Source organism: Calonectris borealis, chromosome 2 (genome assembly GCF_964195595.1).
Source record: "Calonectris borealis chromosome 2, bCalBor7.hap1.2, whole genome shotgun sequence".
NCBI lineage: Eukaryota > Metazoa > Chordata > Aves > Procellariiformes > Procellariidae > Calonectris > Calonectris borealis.
Window position 1 is genome coordinate 148,454,493 of NC_134313.1, and position 13,845 is coordinate 148,468,337.

Below are 13,845 nucleotides of genomic sequence, written 5' to 3' on the forward strand. Positions count from 1 at the left end.
TAAGAAAAACAACCAGAACGCAGTGCATGGGAACACAGTCCACATACTCCACTTGCTCTGAGAACAGGAATTGACCAAGTGGGAAAGCCGACAATGAAGCAGGATGGGAGGAAGAAAAGGTAGCTTTTAAAGTTCTCTCATAAGTCCTCTTCCCACATCGACAGCACAGGTGTATATCTAAAACTATAGCTTCTGAACATGCCTAAGTGGAGCTGGATAACTTCCATGGTTATCAGTAATAAGGACACGAGAAATAATTAGGCTTGCCTGATTTCTACATAATCCTCTGTACAGCGTTTATTCCCTTGCAAGGTGAAGTTGGTGAAGCGCAGCACAATCTGTCTGTTTATTCCCACTGTGATGGTGTATATGCACTCTGTCCGGACAGGGTAGTTATTGGGATAGTTTGGAGATGTTAGCACACCAGTTTCAGTACTGTAGTTGTGTGAGCACACTTTAAAAAGAAAAGAAACAAGTAGGAATTAATTTAATACGTATGCTAAATTAACAGGAAATTTCTATTTCCAACAGACAGAGGAGCAAACATCCTGTGCTCCTGTGCATTATAACTCTTCCTGGACACATCTTACTGCTGAATATCATCACTATAAACTAAAACCAGAATCCAGCTTTTTCATGAGATTTCTTATATTTGAGCTGATTTGTTCAGCTTTTACCAGAACACTGTGTCTGTAATAAATAGGCAAGGTAAGAGTAGTTCCAGCTGCCTAAAGTTGGCTTTGACCTAAAACGCAGCTAAGCAGAGAAAGGAAACTGAAAGGGACGTCTTAATCAACACAAAAGGTACGATTCCTGAATTTCTGAAAAGCAGTGGTGGTGGAAACCGAATACAGTCTCTAGCTACGAGGAGATTCTATATTGTTCGCAGGCATTTCCCATGATCAAACCTGGGAGATGGGGATTTTATATCTAAATTTCTTTTCCCATTTTCTGGGTCATAAGTGACAATTAGCTGGAAAATAGTATAATCCTTAGATTGTGAAGACAAAACAGTTCTACTTAAGGTCTTATACTAAAATCAGCTACACCATTCTTCTGTGAGCACTGTAGAAGCATCTTGGTATTATAAACTGCAAAGAAGAAAATAGTGTGGACTAATGCTGAGCCAGAACCTGAGCAATAATTAAAAAGAAGCTCTTTTGAAAGCACAGACATAAGAACTAGGAATAAAAATATCTGCTATACAGTGGTACATGAGACTTATTTTGGAAAGAACAATTGTCGTGTATTAGTTGATCACAATCTAAGCAAGGTTTGTGATCTGGCTGCAAAAAGGGCAAAAAGAAGTGTCATCCATGTCAGACGTTTTCAGTCGAAACAGGGAATCTTGATGCCACTGCACGAGGTAATGGTGACATGTCACCTGGAAAAATGTGGATAACCATGGTCACTGGTGTTTTGGAAATCAAATGAGAACAAGCAAGATAGAGGTTGTGGAGATAGTGGGAAATTAGTAGATTAGCAGGCAAGAGACACTAGAAAAGCTTAAATTGTTTAGCTTAGCAAGCACAGGGGAAAAAGACAGAGATAAACATCATGAAGCATGAAGAAAATAAAAATAGAATAGACTTTCAATGACAGTACAAGCTCTGAAGTTAGAAACTGTCCATGAATACAGATACACAGAAATTAGGAGAAAGTTTCTATCAGGAAGTGAGTTTCTAGAGCAATCATCCAACCAACATAACAGATACAGAAAGGGGAAAAAAGTCCACTGTTTTTTAAGATACCGTTTGATTAATAAAATTAAGAAGGGGATCACACTATGCAGCTCTTGGCAAAAAACAAAAGAGGGGGAGGTGTAAAATTGTGGGCTGTATTTGATGACCCTGGAGGCTCATTCTGGTTCTTCATTCCCCTGCTTCAGGTCCTACAGGTTGCAAATATAAGAAATGAAAGTAGATTTCTTAAATACTTTCTATCAAATAGGCAGGGTTAGACTAATTATAAAGTATAACTGAAAGAGCAAGCAAAATATTATGATTAACTTTATACTCATTTAAGCTGGTTTCCATAGATCTCTGAAACCTGTTTTCTAACATAGCACAGCTGCAGTGTAGTAATACTTGTGCTTAATGCTTCAATATGCATAATAATTTAGGGGGAAGGGATGAAATTACAGTTCAGGCCCTCCATGTCTAAGGTTGGTCATTTCCATGTCTGTTCTCCAGCCATTCTAACTACTAAAATGCTTTTGCTTTTAATGGTGGCTTTTTTAATGATGGTTTTTTGCATTCTTAGTCACATGGAAGGCCTCTGTTGAAAATGTTTTCTGTGGGATAAATACCCCCAAAGCTAGCTACCAGACTTATGTTCCTCATTCATCACAAGAACAAAGAAACGTGACACAGAAACAGGCCAATAATTTTCTGCCATTGGGTTGTACTTTGGTATTGACAAGTCAAAAAGGTTCCATGCACTAGTTAACATAAAATCATGATCTATTAAAGTCTTTATCTAGAATTTTAGTCATTTGTGTGTTTCATCACAGATATGTTCTAATGTATGCATATAACAATCAGGTTAGTCCTGGTCACCTTAAAAACGTTGTGCTGCTGTATAAATCCTTATAATGCCCTTGCTGTGCTGCCAGCTCCCATGGTGTTTCATAAATCATAAATCCCAGATCCTTAATTCATGCAATTTCTTGAGAACCCTGTCTGCAGGGTTAGAAATCTGACTTAGAAATATGACCCAAGTTTTTCCTAATGGCTTATTACACAAAAAGCAATAAAAAATTAAAATTAAAATTAATATGTGTGCATATTTATCAGCTTACTTATTTTAAGTAATTATTTTCTCCTGATTTTGGAAGGATGGGTGCCTGACTCATGCACATTTAACGGTTAGAGGAATTGCGATACTGCCATTCCTTATTCACTGAGGCTGAGACCATGAATATTAGATTTTAGCCTGAAGAATATTAAAATTGATGTACTAGATAAGGGCCCTTAGGGTAAAATTAGCAACACGGAAGCCAAAATATTTTTATCAGTCCTTTTAAGAACAATTTCCACAGAGTTGTCCAGGTTCCTTCCCTCATCAAAGATTGCTTTCTTGGGAGTAATCCATACAGAAACTCATATCCCAAGTGTGCTATTTTAAACTGGATGCTGTATACTGCTCTACACTTCACATAACAATCTTCTTTATGAGCTAAGAAGGATAAATACAGAAGGTGGAACAGTGACTGCCTTAGAAATGTCAAACTTCTGGCTACAGTGAAATAAATCCAAGTGTAGACTAAGCATATGCTGCTACGAGGATTAGGGAAAGCATAAATGAACCCATGTTTTTTGACAGCCAACTCTCTTCTGGTAACTGGATTCATTTGCTGTGTTCTACTTTCAGCAGGAGAGCTGGCACTCCCCTTTTGCACTCACACAGCATTTGGGGTGTGTGCTTGGGCAGTAATAGTTCCTTCAGTGAAAACTGTTAGCAAAGTTAGCACGAAAAAAGTACTTTGACTCCTTTGCCAAAGTTCAGAATGCAGTCTAATGCCATACTGTGATTATTATATGCCTGGAAAAAATACTAATTCAGTTTAGTTTGAAGACACTTATCACAGCTCGTGGAAAACAGAAGAAGGAGGCAATTGTCGAGGACAATCGCACATTTTGCTTTGCCAGTGTGTGAGGTTTGAAAGCTATTCAATCTGCTTTCTGATTTTGGTACTGAATGTATTTGCTCTTCTGAAAAAAATGCCATAAATGGCAGTAACCCACTATAATAGCCAACAGCAGTGAAAAATGCCAGCTTTTGTACGACTCACTCATGCAATCATGCCTACTGCAGAAAATTATATCCATGTTTTTTTCCATAAAGAGATATTCATCAGTTGCCGCAATTCTAATCAATCAAAAATAAAACTATAGTGTCGTATGTAAAATGGCAGTTTTCTTTCAACCTCACTCTGCCAAAGGAAAACTGGGATCCCTAATAATTAGGCTTGTTTAGAAAAAAAAGGAAGAAACTATCACATGAAGTATATGCCTCTCCACAAGAAACGGAAAAGCACATCTGCACTCCAGGGCCTTTTGTTACTGCAGCTGGCAGATGCTAACAGGCTTAATTTTTACCAAGAAGGCACACAAAGGTCCTTTGTACCGTTTCAGACCCAAACTCCTTAGAAACACTGGGTACAGCTGTTCAAAAAGAATCTCTGACTCTCTTCTGCTGATTTACATATAAACACACAAACTATAGAGTCATATACATGTATCTAGGCATATATAGGCAGACTAATGCCCTGATCAAACATAACCAAGTTACAGTGGCCTAACAAGTGTCAGTTGCCAGCTGATTGAGCCTTTTTCCTGAGACTCAGGATGAGCTGAGCAGATGCCCAAGATGCATGCAGGACTTCAGCTTTTTTTTCTGTCTTAGCTCAGGCTTGTTCAACCATGCCCTGTATCTCTGCACACACATATTTGTCAGATACTGCCTTCCATTCCTGTCTTTGCTCATTCAGCTGAAGAGAAAAGCCAGGCAACATCCTCCTAATAATTACTGGGTTCAGTCAGCAAGATGGGAACTGAGATCTCAACTTGTACTCAGCTATCAACAAAGACGACACACAACTCTATACATCACCTTCAGGTGCACTTTTAAGTCCATGGGTTCACAAATGTTTTTCTTTCTTTCTTCATCCTTCTCAAACTCTGACTTCTCCAGTCAGTCATTGTCAGCTAACTTATACCACACAATGAAGCTCTTTAAAACCAAGTTACCCCTCTTGATAAATAATATCATCCACAATTCAGGATGATAAGGAGGAAAAATCTTATCTTTCACCAAAGCCAGAGAAAGACCAGGAATAAAAACTCTACCAGGAAGGGAATCTGCTAAAAACCTTGTTGGCTGACTTTTCTTAGCAGAAAGGATGAGATGAAGCCTCTTTAATGAAACAAACAAATAGAGAAAAAAAAAAAAAAGAAAAAAGTCCCCCCCCCCAAACCCGAATTCAAAGTAAAACAAATAAATTCCTACTTACATGTGAAGAAGTTGAGGACAATAAAATACATACACTCACTCTAGCGCTATTCCTGTTGAAAAATTGTGGCCTGGATCTTTCAAGGCCCTGAGCAATGCTTCCATGAAAGACTGAGCCCTTACAAAGATCTTTCAATAATTTTACATGGGTTCTTTGTGGTGTGGTCAGCCAAGATGGGCAAAAGAAAACCCTAAAATCTATCATAACACTTAGATGGCTGTAGTGACATTCGTCTATCTAGTATTTGAGACCTGGGCTCTAGGAAATAAATCCAAATATTACTTTGCTTTCCATGTGACTTTCCCCTTTAAAAGACAAAAAGATGGCCAAGAACTAAGCATCCGAGGTACAGATAGTTTAAGTGGGCAATATACATTTTAAACAACTGAGTATCACATACGCATATTTGACTGAAGGATTTCCATTTGTATTCCTGCCATATGAGCTATTCACATTTACCAGCTGGCAGACTGCTAAAACAATTGTTTGCACTTTATGGACCATGGCCATGGCTGTATCTTGTGGCATTCAAATCTTTCGACGAGGAAATATAGCTTTGCCATTATTTTCAGGCTACTTTTCAACTAATTAATATATCACAGATAAATCATGCTAACAAAAACATTGTTTGCCAAGATGCATGGAGAAGGAAATTAGTTTTGTTTTACATAAAAACATTTTTTTCACTCCTACTTAACCTTTTTTTTTTACTCCTATTTATTCTTTTTTTTTTCATGATAATCTTGTCCATCTTTTCAATAGCTCATTCTCTGTAAAATAACTCCAGGCAAAAGCCTATTGAAACATTTAATATGAACCAGAACAGCTTTGACCAGTTCTAATATTGGTTATGCTCTAGCTGGCTAAGAAAACAGAGCTCAAAAGTATGAAGGATTCTTACTGCACAAGAAACATTATTAGAACCATATTTTCCTTAGCAAAAAAAATGAAAACAGGCAGCAGATGTAAAGAAAAAAAATATCCATAGCTTTGGTAAATCTCTCAGATATGATTATGCTCAGCAATTTGCTACCTTAGTGTAACTGGATATACATAAGATGAATATCAGGCCTAAACTTCTCACAGTGGGAAAACTAAACTTGATATGATTTCAGGGAAGTGGGGAGTTGCTTCTCACAGCAAAGTCCACATACACACATGTGTTTGCCTTCTCTCAGGCCATATCAGCTTCAAAACACTTTATTCTTAATCAAAAATGAATGTTAGCAATGCAGTATTTTTGACAGCTATGCTTGTGCTGGGACCAAAAGAAACAAATCTCTGTAACGAAAACAGATCACAGTTTCAACTTCTCTATAGGGTTATTACTCTCAGTTTCAGTGGTTATCTGCTCCTTTGCCATAGTTATGCAAACTATAGTGGTTGAAGTTAAAAAGCATTTATTCTAGAGATCATAGTTCTAGGCCTGAGTGAGAATAAATTGAGAATAGGCCTAGTTTAGCTGAAGAGTGGTAAAGATATCTGTGTTAATTATGGGGAAAGAAAATCATACCTGTTGTTTAGAGTTTGGATTAAGATACTATATAGTTCTTATTTCATATAAACATTTTATACAGTTTCTAGTTGCTAATAGTATTAAAGAGAAGATAGTCTTGCATTTTTAAGGCATAATTTGAAACCGTTCCAGGGATAGTAAAGTTTGAACTTCACATGATGCTTAGGATGCACAGTGCTTTGGATGAAAGATGAGAAAATCCTACCATCATGGTGGTGGTAAAGGAGGGGAATATGGAAGAGAGGAGACAGAGTAGTGAAGCTGGACAGAAAATCTTGGGATTCATCAGCAATGAGATACCTAACAAAATCAGAGAAATAGATAGGGTTACCCAGAGACAGAAATGTAGATTAATGTTGAGTAAAGAATATTTTGATCTTCATGAACTGTGAGAAGAGCTATTATAAGAACAGTTAGGAAGGAATCAAGTCTACCCATGAAACACTAATTTGTGGTAAAGAAAAAGAAAAAAATCACATTAACAAGCAACAATCACATTTACAGAAGTTACAGTTGGCAGCTGCAAAAACAGGCCCACAAAAGACTTTCTTTATGAAGCTGATAATGTCACAATTTCTTACTAGTAATAACTCAAGTTTTCAAACTACAGAGTCTTTCTTGGAAATATTTTTCAAAGTAGAACTTGGGGTTTGGCCTATTATTTTCTAACAAACAGAAATTTCCTCCTTGGAATAGTTCTCATTAAATCTTAATTGTTTTTACTGGCTTTTTGGTTTCCATGCCAGATAATTCAAGTATGAATGAAGGCAGATGAGAACATGGATTATTTGGATTTATAAGTTATCTGGTAGTGAATAAAAATAGAGTGGCAAAATCTGTACTTGTCTCGCCTACACACATGCTTGAGAGATGAAATAATAGCCAAATTTTCCAAGCTCTCACCATGAAAACAGTTATTTTTCACAAGGTAGAAATTGGAAATTTTGCTGGTTTTAAACAGGTTGGAGAAACTCAGAAAGTAGGAAAAATAAAATTATGAAAGAAACTAAGAGCAAACAATGAGCAGCCATGGGTAGTTTATGGCTACATAGATGAGTACTATGAATTTCTGGTATTCATCTAATAAATCCCTTGCGACCTGCACTCACACAAACCAGCTAGAAACTGGTTAATGATGGATAGACAAATAACCCAGCTACAAATGTATTCTCATTTTTACTTTTTTTCATTGTCCCACTCCACCTCTTCTGTGGTTTAATTCTGCTAGTCAGAACCTGTCCCTCTACCCACATAAATCCTCTTCTACTACAGATCTGTGTTTAGCAGTGAGGGGAGCAATAGCAGACCCTTGTCTATTGGGTTTATGAAACTGTCAGTTACAGTCTTTCACCAAGAGGCTGCTTTTTCAAGTGCAGTCACTGCTAAAACACTCTCAGTGCTGGAGAGATGTGCAAAACGTGGATCAAGTATGGTGGGTTCAGCATAGCTTGAAAACACAGATGTGCCCCCACCCTGGAAAACCTTCAAATCAGTTAGAATTCAGAGTAATTTCTCAGTTTTCCTCTGCTTTAGAGAACTAAGGGAATGAACGGTCATTCTTCTCTTCAGTAGTCTTTACCCCACTGCTGTATGTCTTGGCCCCTTAAAAGGAGATACTTAAAGAACAGATTTAAGGCATAACAGGAGCCTTCAACTCTTCTGGAGACAGAAACATTGCACTCTGTTGTAATGAAAAAAACAGCTTGTGCTTTCAAGTTGTTTTGCTGCTTTATCAAATTTCATCCTATATTACCTTTCTCTGCCCATCATCAATATTGCACCTTAACGGGCACTAAATTAATTTTTATGGCACCTGAGAGTCTCCCATTCAAGTGAGTTGTCCACAATTGCTAAGCTTCCTAGATCACACTTACTCAGCTCAGAACGGACAAAGTAAATTCAGAAAATACTTTTCCTAAATAATTCATGCAGTTCTGCCATTTCAGCTCTTACTGGCTTTTTAAAGAAAACAGCAGTGTCGCTTACAGAAATTGCTTTCTGCTTTCCTAGGGAGGAAAAAGCTTGTGAATAAAGCAGGATAAATAAGAAGGGATAGAGGAGGCACCAGGCAGTCTTCTGTTAACACAGAAAATAATGTTTCTGTTTCTTGTAGTGGTTATTTACAGTGACAGCAGAAAACATTTAATTTGCATAATTAACAGGCTGACATATTACCTTTTGATGCATCCAGGGAGATATAATTAATTGAGAAGCCCTCAGATGCAATGCTGTCATCAGTCACGAAGTACAACATCATCATGTTGCCACCACTAGTGAGAGATGGTGGAATTGATCTTCCACAGTACCTGCAGCAAAAAGATGCCCCAAATTGAATGGCAGTACTTTATGAAGCGTCTGTATTACTGGAAGAGTATTCAGCTTTCCTGAGAAGTTCGAACAGCTACACATACACAAATCTTTCCTTTGCATGATACTGATCCCAGCCATAGACCCTGTATCATGGCACTGAATATCACACTACATGTACAAGGGTACAAATCTAACTTGTGTGGCAAAGTCAGAGGAGAAACTGTTCATCAAGTTGCCAAATTCTTATTGAAATTATTCTATGCTGTACCTACAACATACTCTTTTGTAGGAGTCAGAGTGGCTGGCCAAAGACTAAGGTTGCAAAATGCTCTCCATTATAACATGAGAGTCATTTGCTCCATATTTTCCAAAATACTGCCATGTCAGCCAACTACTTTACAGTCTGTAGCTGCAGCTGGATACTCAAGTAGTTCAGATGTTCTTGAATTCTAGGACGGCAAGAAAACCCTGTATATACCCCAACTGGGGTGAAGGGGACTGGGAAAAAAAGAAAAGATTCTTCCCTAAGATAAAATCACTTAGCAGGAGAAAGTGAAAATAAAATCCTATAAAATGTAGACTTTGGTTTAGTTTTTGCTGAGATCCAAATGCACAATCTTTTAAGTAATCTTTCTTTCACTTCTGCAAGTGTTTCAAATCATGTCTTTTCCTGGGCATATTAATGCTTTTGAACTTATTTCCCACAAATTAAAATGTTATTGGAGCTGGAAAATGCCAGTTATTGAAACCTGTCCTTAAAAAAGCTGTCCTCTTGACACAAGTTAGTTTCTCCCAGTATAATATTTATTAAATGTGGTTCTCATTCCATGGTCAAAGAAAGCAAGCTGCCTTTACTATGCTAGGCAGTGAAATTGCTGATATTGTTTCTGTAATGCAGAGAAATTAATCTATACACAAAATTTAAGGAAGCTAATTGGATGTCAACATCTATAGAATAGTGCTCACTCTACAGTAATTCAGCTCTGCAGGCTAATGGACATATTCACCTTCCCAATTTTTGCACAGTGCTGTTGTCATATATTTCAAGATAATCCTTTCTGCAACTATAATCAAATGCCAGGTTAAATGAAGTGAATGTCAGGCGGATAAGGTAGCCGGGTTGAATGTTGATAGTCCAGGTACACTTAATACCATGTGGGTAGACATCTGGGTGGCCAGGACTTGTAATGGTTCCTTCTGGTGCAGTGAGAGTCTCTCCACATACTGTAGAGATTTAAAACATCAGGTTAAATGATCTGTTTATAAAAAAGTTAGGCACTTATGAAATTGGTTACTTTTCTTTCTGAAATTTCATAGTCATTTTTTCCTTGATGCATACTACACAATAACTGATTCAGAATGTATCTCTCATTACACCATCATAAAACTTGATGGCCAGTTGTTTTCAGTGTGCAGGAAAATTTGGAAAGTCCCAACACTCTACACAGAAAACAAGAAAAAAATCCTTACCTGTATCTAATGGCCAGTACTCAGCTCTGAAGCCAAGGTTGGTAAGAGAGGAAGCTCTGAATTTGATATAGAGATTGTTCCGTGTAGATTGCACTCTAGACGGTACAGCTGTACCACAGTATTTCTCCAAAAGAGGAGAGTCTGTGTTGTTGCCATCTCTGACCTGAAGAACAGTTTATTCAAAATATCCATACAAATTTCTATTATGTTCAAGTTGTAAGTATGCATGAATTCATAAGAATCATATAAAAGAGATCCTTAGTAAATCAAACCCTACCCTTTCTTCAGCATGGTTTCTACTACAGGCACATACAATGCAACCTTATGACTGCCAGAGAAGCACTCTCCCACCCAAAGCATATCAGATGGAGAAAATCTGAAATCTTTCACCCTCAACAGTAAGTGGCACATAAACCTCCAAAACCAGGTCTGTCTAGGTTTGGGATCCCATTAGGAACCTGGAAAAGCTTTTATAACTGCTGTAAGAAGTGCTTGCCTGTCAAGCAGTTCTGCTTTGGTGGAGATGAGTATGAGAAGAAACAGAGAGATAAGAATCTATCTACTATTCATAGTATATGAATTATTATTCTTTACCTCAATGTAGTCTGAGTCACAAGTGGTTGTATTTCCAATGTCAAAGTCGATAAAGTTAAGAATCACTACTTTGCTAGCTGGCTGGGAGATGATCCACTCACAGGTCTTTGGGTGAGGGGACATCCTGGGGTAGTAAGGTGAATGGATAGTGCCTGCTCCAGACAAGGAGCCTCCACAGGCTGCCAAGAGACACCAAGAAGCAGTACTTGTGATGAATGGTTTCAAGGAATGTATAATGTGATGGCTATCAAATATCACTATGAAATTATAAGAAAACCACCCCTAAAAACCTATCATCTTACAGCATCTACTACAGATCATCCAAGTAGTGTTAAGAAGGTATTTAAAAGAACATATTGCTATAAGTATAGCATAAACTATCTAACTGTGCCCATGAAAACTAATGGATTTGACTCATTTGTTTCACAGACACAGACAGATTTGTTGATGATTAAGAACTAAAAGATAGGAAAAAGAAAGTAAGAAGATTTAGGCAGAATTATAGCTGTATCATCTTTGGTATGTTAGCGGTAAGTGATTTATCACTAATAGAAGCAATGCAGCTTCATTTCCAAGCACGCTAGGAGTGCCTACAACAGACCTACTGCAGACATCATCTTAGAATTTCTAAAAGTAGCAGTTTTGTCTTAAGTTTGTCTTAAACCCATTATATAGATAATATAGCACAGAAATGACTGAAAGTGTCCAAATTAGAGATCACTTCACTGTGCAAGTCACCAGTTCCTCTTACCAACTTGATAAATGGCCCGGAAGCTAGCCCTTTGCACAGAAGCATCAGACTTGAACTTGATCCAGAGACTGTTGCTGGTAGAAGTGATTGGAGACATGAGTGTACTATGACAGAATTTGCTAATAAGAGAAGACATCTCACTGTCACCGTTTCGAACCTAGTCGTCGAAAAGAAAAAAAAAAGGTCAGATCATAAAAGCGTTGGGATGATACCTGGATAAAATTATAATCTCACAAGAGCTGCTAACAGGAGTAACTATTTTACTTATTTCTAAGAGGGGAAAAGAGCCATCACAGTAATTGGCACAAGCACATGATTTACAAGAGCTCAAAGGAAGGACTGGATGATCAACACAGAAGACACACACATACTACTGTCACAGGACATTAGGATGAAACAGATCTTCTCTATGAACCGCAGCTTTAGTACAATATGCTTCCAAAAGTGACACCTTTAGTATGTGTCCTGGTTTCAGCTGGGATTAACTGGTATAGTGCTGTGTTTTGGATTTAGTACGAGAATAATGTTGATAACACACTGGTGTTTTAGTTGTTGCTAAGTAGTGTTTACGCTAGTGAAGGACTTTTCAGCTTCCCATGCTCTGCCAGGTGCACAAGAAGCTGGGAGGGAGCATAGCCAGGACAGCTGACCCAAACTGGCCAACAGGGTATTCCATACCATATGATGTCATGCTCAGTATATAAAACTGAGGGAAGAAGAAGGAAGGGGGGGGACGATCAGAGTGATGATATTTGTCTTCCCAAGTAACCGTTACGTGTGATGGAGCCCTGCTTTCCTAGAGATGACTGAACACCTGCCTGCCAATGGGAATTAGTGAATTAATTCCTTGTTTTGCTTCACTTGTGTGTGTGGCTTTTGCTTTACCTATTAAACTGTCCTTATCTCAACCCACGAGTTTTCTCACTTTCACCCTTCTGATTCTCTGCCCCATCCCGCTGTGGGGGGAGTGAGCGAGCAGCTGCATGGTGCTTAGTTGCCAGCTGGGGTTAAAACACAACAGTATGAAAGAGACAGGTAAGGTGCTCACCAGTGAGAGCTATGAAATTTTTGCCTGCACTAAAATCTGCTGGGGAAAAAAGGGGTATTTGTGGTTTTCTTGCTCTGGCTATGAACCTTCTAGGGATTTTTCAATGGCACTTCTCCAGAACAAGCACATGTTCCATCACACCCATACATCAATGCAGCCAGACAGCTCACTAACAGGAGATGCAACTCTGAGTCCCTAAAGCACTAAAAAGGTATGCTGACATTTTCCATTACTTTAACTGAAGGGTCCAATGCATGATAATGAAAATTAAGCTAGATCAGGGAATCACTTCCAGCTTTTACCTTCTGCACTGCCACTCTATTGCCTCAATCAATTTGCTAATCAAAGGAGAAATGTATCTTATGTGTTTTCCCAGAAGTTGATTATAAATCCTGACTAGAAGGGAAAGAGGTATTTGCACCTCCGAACTTCAGGCCCTGAGCCCACAGTCTGTGAGTAACAAAAGGTGCATCCAGGAAACCAGGCAGAGTACTGGTATAAGCCAAGGAGCTCTGAACACCCTCTGAAGTGTCGGATCGATGGGCTGAGGCCAACTGTATGAGGTTCAACAAGGCCAAGTGCCGGGTCCTGCACTTGGGTCACAACAACCCCATGCAATGCTACAGGCTTGGGGAAGAGTGGCTGGAAAGCTGCCCAGAGGAAAAGGACCTGGGGGTGCTGGTCGACAGCCGGCTGAACATGAGCCGGCAGTGTGCCCGGGTGGCCAAGAAAGCCAACGGCATCCTGGTCTGTATTAGAAACAGTGTGGCCAGCAGGAGTAGGGAGGTGATCGTGCCCCTGTACTCGGCACTGGTGAGGCCACACCTCGAATACTGTGTTCAGTTTTGGGCCCCTCGCTACAAGAAAGACATTGAGGTGCTGCAGCGTGTCCAGAGGAGGGCAACGAAGCTGGTGAAGGGCCTGGAGCACAAGTCTTATGAGGAGCGGCTGCGGGAACTGGGACTGTTTAGTCTGGAGAAGAGGAGGCTGAGGGGAGACCTTATTGCTCTCTACAACTACCTGAGAGGAGGTTGTAGCGAGGTTGGTGTTGGTCTCTTCTGCCAAGTAACAAGCGATAGGACAAGAGGAAATGGCTTCAAGTTGCACCAAGGGAGGTTTAGATTGGACATTAGAAAGAACTT

At 39.0% G+C, this 13,845-nt stretch overlaps 1 protein-coding gene across 1 annotated transcript in view; it reads right to left on the reverse strand.

Moving 5' to 3' along the window:
* The window catches only part of CUBN (cubilin), a 149,051-nt gene that overhangs the window by 110,961 nt on the left and 24,245 nt on the right, over positions 1–13,845 (reverse strand). Inside the window, exons 18-23 of the mRNA XM_075143880.1 lie at positions 11,656–11,812; positions 10,905–11,083; positions 10,311–10,473; positions 9,848–10,064; positions 8,706–8,836; positions 268–454 (exon numbers count right to left, since the gene is read on the reverse strand). Of these exons, the coding sequence (XP_074999981.1) occupies positions 268–454; positions 8,706–8,836; positions 9,848–10,064; positions 10,311–10,473; positions 10,905–11,083; positions 11,656–11,812 (1,034 nt within the window). The remainder of the gene's footprint in view (positions 1–267; positions 455–8,705; positions 8,837–9,847; positions 10,065–10,310; positions 10,474–10,904; positions 11,084–11,655; positions 11,813–13,845) is intronic.